This window comes from Microtus pennsylvanicus, chromosome 5 (genome assembly GCF_037038515.1).
Source record: "Microtus pennsylvanicus isolate mMicPen1 chromosome 5, mMicPen1.hap1, whole genome shotgun sequence".
Taxonomy (NCBI): Eukaryota; Metazoa; Chordata; class Mammalia; order Rodentia; family Cricetidae; genus Microtus; species Microtus pennsylvanicus.
The window spans coordinates 124,910,905-124,919,044 of NC_134583.1; the positions used below are offsets into that span (position 1 = coordinate 124,910,905).

At 50.3% G+C, this 8,140-nt stretch overlaps 1 protein-coding gene across 1 annotated transcript; it reads right to left on the reverse strand.

The window, feature by feature from the left end:
* Positions 1-6,405: 6,405 nt before the first annotated feature.
* On the reverse strand, positions 6,406-7,041 carry C5H10orf95 (chromosome 5 C10orf95 homolog). The gene has a single exon (XM_075975114.1). The coding sequence runs from the start codon at positions 7,039-7,041 to the stop codon at positions 6,406-6,408; it is 636 nt and encodes a 211-aa protein (XP_075831229.1).
* Between the last annotated feature and the right edge of the window lie 1,099 nt (positions 7,042-8,140).

The window sequence follows — 8,140 nt, forward strand, 5'->3', positions numbered from 1 at the left end:
AGAGGGAGGGGATTACCACAGGCAAAATGTCAAGTGGCATTTCCATGAATCTCTAGAGCAGCGGTTCTCAACCTTCCTAATGCTGCGACCCTTTAATACAGTTCCTCATATTGTGGTGACCCCCAACCATAACGTTATTTTCATTGCTACTTCATAACTGTAATTTTGCTACTGTTATGAATTGTAATTTAATATCTGTGTTTCCCGATGGTTTTGTGACTCCCATGGAAAGGGGTCATTCTACCCACAAAAGGGTCGAGACCCTCAGGTTAAGGACATCTGCTAGAGATGCCACAGCTAACCCGACCTTGCCCATAGTTCCTGGTTCTATGTCCCCTAAGTTCTTCCTTTTCCCTTCCCCAAAATGGGAGCCAACTCCCCTGAGTGCTGCTTAAACCCCTGGCACAGGGGTGGGGAGGCCAAGTGCCTCCTCTCTGCTATTCCCTTAGGTAATATACGTAGGCTGCAGGGTCTCCTCGATTGACAGAAAAGACCAGGAGCCTATGTTATATGCAATGCTTGTAATTCCCCAGCCCCCTGCCTCAAAACCAGGAATCAGGTTTGAGTTCATCATCAGGGTAAGAGGTTCCTGGCATCCAGAACAGCAAAAGAACCAGAGGACTGGTCTCCGGGCATAGGAGGAGCACCCAGGCACTGAAAATAGGGAAGGGGACACTGAGAAGAATGGGTTGGGGCGCATTGTCCCTGCCTCTGGCTTGAGGTCAGAAAGGACTCTCTGGGCAGCAGACAGCGTGCCTGGCCCTCCCACACCTTCCTCCTTTCTCAGAAGAGCCTGCAAGGGTGGGTGGGGCTCTGGGGCAGGGGGAGGGCCTATTTAAGGAGCTCCACACAGTTGGTTTTAGCAGATCCAGCCCCTGGGATGCCAGAGAAGAGGATCTGTGGGTAAGTGCTGCTCCTTTCCCAGGATTCAGCAGGGCTGTGGGGAGGGTGACTCCCGTGTCTGCTGGTTTGGCTTTCCCTCTCCAGGGACCTGTGAGGAGAGCACCCAGCTGTCATTTACAGCTCCAGAAACTGGAAGTGCATTCCAGGGAAGACTTCCTCCTCCCCTCAGCTATCCCAAACACTCAAGACGTCATTCAAGGGGGTCATTTTCTGGAGCTAACATTCCTGAGCCGCTGTCTTGGCAGTCCCCCTTAGCTGAGGAAGCTCCTCCAACTACAAATAGTCAGGTGCAAGTTTTGGCTCCCCCCCCCCCCCGCTACCGACTTTCACCCCTCTTGCCCCTATACTGGCAGGCGATAAAAGGATTCAGCAATGTCCAGTCCCTGGCATACCCTGAGCCCCTCCCCTCATGCTTGGCTCCAGCTCTTGTCCATTTCTCTACTGTGGGATCCCATTTCTAGCTCCAAGCTCAGCACCCCACAACTGAGTGGGTAGGAAGTGTTCTGAGATCCCAGGCTACACCCCGAATCTCAATTTGTCCATGTTGGGATTGGGGAACATTTACAGAAGGGGACCAATGAGATGGCTCAAGGTACCACAATATCTGGTACCCCTGAAACTCACAGGGTGGAACAGAAAATCCATCTGACCTCACATGCCCTGTGTGTAGACACACACACACACACACAACACACGCACACACACACACTAAATAAATGTAAAAATAATTCACAGAAGAGCGCTCTGGAGGGCAGCGTCCAGACTGAGAGAACACCAGCCACCTGGCTCTGAGAACTGAATTCCATAGGCTGTGAGCTCTAGCAAATGCCCTAGGGACTCAGTTCTGGTGCCCGGCTGTGCTATCCCGTCAATGCCAGAGTTACAGGAAACCGGATGGTTCTCATCCACAGCTGCCCAGCAGGTGCTCCTGAAGGCTCCTTGGCCAAACCCTTTATAACATCAACTTGGAGTATTCTTCTGCTCAAAGGCTTCATGACTTCCTAACAGTCTACCCCACCTCCCTCCCCCCTCTGAGACAAGGCCTTCTATAGCCCAGGATACCTCTCTAGCCAAGGATCACCTTGAACTACGACTCTTGCGGCCTCCACCTCCCAAGTGTTTACAGACATGCTCCTCTATCCGGCCTGTGTCTGTTCGCTGTCAGTCCTCCAGAATGGTTTCCACGTAGCTTCCAGGGCTGATCTTCCACTGCTGTCTCCATGATGGCCTGCTGCTTCCTCCTGCGGCTGCCAAGCTTGCTCTTGCTGTCTCCTGCTAGGCTCTTCTTGGCTGCCTCTTCCCCATCACTCTCTAGCGGAGTTCTATTTGTCTTTTGAAGCCTCTTCCAACTTCCCAACAGTACAGGTTCCTCACGTTCCTATTCAGTGGGTAGATCCACAAGCCCCTTGCCCTGGTATCATCTAACCCAGGGTTCTGCACGTGACAGTTCCCTCAAGAAACATTCCTTGCATTTTGTGTATGTGTCTTGTGTATGACGAGGAAGTTTGACCTAGAGATTAAAGTCAGTAAGATCACATTCTCATTTTATAACCGATATAGGACTGTGTCAGGCTGCTTCCTCGTGTGTAAATGGAAATAATAATTATATCCACATCGAAGTTTTGTGAGCATCAACTTTAGTGAATTGATAAACGCCTGCACGGGGCTTTAGCATAGCACCTGGCAGAGAGCAAGCCCTCAGAAGTGTGGAAGACCATGGTTCTTATTCTAGTCCTTTAAAAGATACTTTATTATTTATCTGTTGTGTGTGTGTATATGTGTGTGGAGTATGCATGGTACAGCATGCATGTGGAGGTCAGAAGACAGGGGCGTTGGTTCTCTTCTACCATGTGAGTCTCAGGTACTGAAATCAGTAGTTAAGCTAGGCCTCAATACCTGTACGGGCTGAACTGTCTTGCTAGTGCCTTGTTCATTAGGTTTTTCTAAGTAGAATGGGAATTATTCAGTGGGAAGGGCAGTTGTCAAATGGTGTGGGACTTGAAATTTATCCGTCAGGCCTTGCTGTGTGATGGGCTCCACACCGATCCTTGGGCTAAGCGGTGTTAGGGCCAGGAGAGAGCAGCTGTGAGGATCAGGGCTTGGGTGCTCAGGTCCTCCTGGGAGCTGCGAATTCTGTATTTCCACCTACTATGTGACCTTTGATGAGCACCCTCTTGTAATTCTGGAGTCCTGACAGGATGAACATTGAGGCAGGGAGTCTTGAAGAGCAAATGAACTGTAAGATCTCAGGCAGTCTGGGTTTTATGAGTCCTGCGCTTTGCTTTAAAAGTTAAGTTCAAAAAGGAGCTCAAATAAGGAAGTGTTCTGCTCCCTGCAGGGCTGGGAGTGGAGTGTGCTGCTGTGAGCTCTGTGAGAAGCAATGTCCTTCTCTGAAACCTGCAGTAGGGGTCTTCCCCCTTCAGTATGTGAAGCCCGGAGCAATGCAGGGAAACCACAGGGCACCATGTTTACAGGGCAGAGCATCAGCGACTGGTGGGGCGGGTGAAAGACCCAAGAAGAGAGAAAAGGAGCAGACAGAATGCAGAGAACATGTTATGTTGGTGTGGGGCTCACCATTTATTTGAAAACTTCATTTGTTTCAAAGTGTGGTTTGAACTTGGCTATGGAGACACATGCCTTTAATCCCAGTACTCGGAAGCTAGAACTCTCTCTGAGTTCTAGACCAGATGAGTCCTACATAGGAATTCTAGGCCAGTCAGGGATACACAGTAAGATGCTGTCCTTTTAAAAAAGTGGGGGAAAGAGCACCCAGGGGACCCAATGCCCTCTTCTGGTATTGGAGGGCACTAGACATACATAAGGTATACAACACACACATAAAATAAAATAAAAGTAGATAAAATCAGAGGCTGGGGATACAGTTTATCAGGTAGGATTGTTTGCTATCAGAGTTTCTAGCTCTAGAATCTACATGGTGGAAGGAGAGAACTGCTTACCAAAAATTGTTCTGACTTCCGTAAGTGTGTATGCCATGTGAGTATATGAATGTAAAAGTAAAAAATGTTCTATTGTGGAATATTTGTTTAACAAGGCAAAGATGTGTTATATTAGTTTAACTATGTAAAGATGGGTTGCTGTTTTACCTTGCCTGCCTAAGGTACCTGATTGGTCCAGTAAAAAGCTGACCGGCCAGTAGTGGGTAGTGGAGGGATAAGTGGGGCTGGCAGGCAGAAAGAATAAGTAGGAGGAGGACTCTGGGCTCCAGAGAGGAGAGAGAGAGAACAAGGGAGAAAGAGAGAGAAACACCCAGGGCTGTCAGTCACCAGCCAGCCAGGAAGGAAGTGGTGAAAGTAGACATACAGTATGAAAGGTAACAAGCTCCGAGGCAAAACATAAGATGAAAAACGCTAAATTCAGTTATAAGAGCTAGCGGGAGAAGCATAAGATAAGGCCGAGCATTCATAATTAATATTAAGTCTCCGTGTCATGATTTGGGAGCTGGTTGATGGCCCAAAAGAAAGCCTGCTACAATATCCAGACATGATAAAAAAATAACTTAGTGCCTGAGAGGCAGAAGCAGGCAGATCTCTTGTGGATTCAAGGCCATTTTGGTCTATAAAGCAAATTCTAGGTCAGCTAGGCTATACAATAAGACGCTGTCTCAAAAATAAATAAAAAATATGAAAAAATCAGTGACAGTTATATAGAATTTATTTTTGAAACCTCTTTTAACATTATAGTAATATAGCAGGCAGTGGTGTTGCACACCTTTAATCCCAGCACTCTGGGGGCAGAGTCAGTTTATTCATTGTGTGTGTGTGTGTACCAACAGGGCCTGAGTTACAACTTCAACACCCACGTAAAAAGCCAGGCATACTGGTCATGCCTATCCCCCCAGCACTGGGGTGTGGAAAGAGGAAGATGGTTGGCTCCTACTAGTTCTAGCATGGTGGTAAGCCCCAGGTTCCAGTGAGAAACCCTGTTTCAAAAAACAAGGGGGGTGGGGACCCACCTGGCAGCCAACAACTGTTTAACTCCAAGATCTGACAGCCTCACACAGACATATATGCAGGCAAAACACCATTGCACATAAATCAAAATAAGTTAATTAAAAAAAAAAGTGGGCTGCCGGGCAATGGTGGCGCACGCCTTTAATTCCAGCACTCGGGAGGCAGAAGCAGGCGGATGTCTGTAAGTCCGAGACCAGCCTGGTCTACAGAGTTAGTTCCAGGACAGGCTCCAAAGCCACAGAGAACCCTGTCTCAAAAAAACAAAACAAAACAAAACAAAGTGGGCTGAGGAGTGGGGCCTCCTCGGACACCTACAACCTACACTGATATGCATACACAATCCACAAACACACAGACAGACACACACCTGATAAGGTTTTGCAGTCTTACTGTGTAGCCCTGGCTCTAGTTTGGAATTTACAGAGATCAAGATCTGTAAACCTCTGCTTCTGAGTGCCAGGATTAAAGGTTTCTCCATTCAAGCCCATCAACACCACTACTAAAATACTGCATTAAAAGCATGCGCCGCCGCCACCCAGCCCCCAGCTCCATTTCTGAGGGAAAAAAACTAGTAAAGTGTGGTCCCATTATATATGGGGACCCCCAAGTAGGCTGAGGCATGAAAACTGCTGCCAGTTTGAGGTCAGCCAGGGTTAAATAATAGCAAGACCTTCTTTATTACGAAACTAAAGAATGTTAACAAGAATTGGGATAAACCCAGCATGGTGATACAAGCCTTTAATCCCAGCATTTGGAGGCAGAGGCAGGCGGATCTCTGTGAGTTCGAGGCCAGCCTGGTCTACAAAGCAAGTTCCAGGACATCTGAAGGCGGTTATACGAAGAAACCCTATCTCAAAAATAAAATAAAATCAAAACAATAAATAATAAAAAGGGTAAAAGAATGAATGAGATTCCTCTGAACATCTAGGTAAGCTAATTTTATATGTTTTACAGATGTGATAGTTGAGGGGCTCAGAGAGGACACATGGCTAGGAAAACGTCAGAACCAGCTCTAAACCTAGCTCACAAGTTACATTTCCCAGTTACTCCCACACTTCAAAATCACCCTAGGTCTGGAGAGTGAGTCCAGACAGATGAGTCTAGAAGATCATTGAGTGTGCACTGCGGAGATGCTGCTGAAGCCCCGGACACGCGGAGAGGCTGGCAAAATGCCAACTTCTGAACAGTTAAAAGGAGTCGGACTGTGAGGCAGACGGATGTCTGTGAGTTCGAGGCCAGCCTGGTCTACAGAGCGAGTTCCAGGGCAGCCAAGACTACACTTGAAACCCTGTCTTGAAAAACAAACCAACAAAAACTACCTCGCAGTGAACACTAGACTTCTACCACTTATTTACTTCCCTTCCCAAGCTGGAAGAGGAGGGCAAGCGGGGCCCACACAGCCGGCTAAGGGCGGAGAGGAGAAGCATCTAGGTGCTGCTTTCACCCCAAGACCTTCTCTCCTTTTCCGCACAGTCGAGCGGGTTTCACTCAAGAGAAACCATACTCGGGGCCGGCAGGCGCGCAGGCGCGCTCAGCGCAGACCTTGCTTCTTCTTGGGGCGGCCACGCTGCACCGCCTCGGGAGCGGCCCGGCTGTCCCCGCCGTCCCCGTCGTCGTCACCGCCTGCCGGCCGGCGCACTACACGCCTCGCCACCTGGTACTCGGGCTCGCCCACGCGCGGCACGGCCTGCAGCAGGAACTGGCTGCCGCGCCGCGTGACGCGTACGTCGGTGCGTGGGTAGGTGCCGTACACGCGCCGCAGCTCGCGGCGCACCGCGTCTGGCAGCGGCAGGGGCGGTCCCCGCGTGCGCTCCACGCGTCCCCAGCGCAGCTGCAGCTGCAGGCTGCCGCCCTCAGGCCACTGTCCCCAGCCCTCGGCGTCGGGCGCAGGCTGGGATGGTGCTGACGCGCCGGCCGCGGGGAACGACGGGCCAAGGGTCGCGGCACCCGGCCGCGGGAAGAACCACCAGGGCGGCGTGGAGGCCAGGGTCGCACCGTAGAAGCAGTGGAATTCACGCGGGACCGCGCTCAGCCCGGCCGGCCGGCTGCAGAAATTGTGGGTCTGGATGGGCGGCAGCAGCAGGGGAGCGGGCAGGTAGGTGTAGGTGAGGGACTGCAGCCGAGGCCAGATGCCCTCCCCAGGCGGCAGGCAGACGTAGGAGTACATGACCTGAACCTCAGGAAGCAAGCATTTTTACTGGGTCCAGACCTGTGGATGGTGGATAGATACACAATTCTTTTTTGTTTGTTTCTTTGTTTTTCGAGACAGGGTTTCTCAGTGTAGCTTTGAAGCCTGCCCTGGAACTTGCTCTTTAGACCCAGGCTGGCCTCGAACTCACACAGATCCTGCTGCCTCTACCAACCGAGTGCTGGAATTAAAGGTGTGCCATCCGGCTGGGTACATAATTCTTAACCACCACAAGTTGCTGGACCGGGGCTCTGGTTCATGGCCTGGGTCTTGCGTGTCTGACTGATGGCCTTCAGCAACCTTTCCTGAGTCAGGCATTCAGCCCCCCACCTTCTCATCCGGGAATGTAGATCTGTTAATAGAGTGCCTAACATGCCCAAAGCCCAGGGTGCTATCCCACCAGATCCAGCCCGTAGTCCCAGGACTCTTGGAGTAGAGGCAGGAAGACCAGGAATTCAGGGTCATCCTGTTAGAGAGCAGCCTGGGCTACGAGAGACCCTGTCCCCAAACAAGCAACCCCTCAGGTACCCAGGCTTTTCAAGCCCTCAGCCCCTGGTATGATTTCCCTTTAACTCTTCCCATTCACTTGCCTCCTTCAGCCTAGCGGGATTTTTCTCCAGCCTTTGGCAGAGCCAGAACAGTCCAGGACGGAGCTTCTCTCCACCACTTTACAGTTGTGTTCTTCACTTACATGCCTGCTTTAGCCTCACCTCCCTGTTACTAGGCAAAGAGAAACACCTTGAGCTGGCTGGGAGCCAGCCAGTGTGTAGACTGAGCAGGAACTAGGGCCCAGTGACCCCAAGCAAAAGGCAGTAGCCTGAGCTTACACATGCACTCCTCAGAACATTAGATGCTTCCACCCCTTTTTAATAAAGTCCCAGCACCTGCGAGATGGTCCACAGCCCCCTGCAACTCCAGGTTTAGGAATCTGGCCTCCGAGGATTCCTATGTGCACGCATCACACAAATTTGTGCAAGCAAACTCATAACATGAATAAAATAATAATCTTAAGAGAGTACTCTAGACTACATATGAATCCAATGTAATTATGAGAACTTCAAACATGGAAGAGGTGAGC

Excerpts from the sequence above, each read along its gene's own strand:
- C5H10orf95 (XM_075975114.1), bottom strand. The coding sequence starts at position 7,041 with ATGTACTCCTACGTCTGCCTGCCGCCTGGGGAGGGCATCTGGCCTCGG.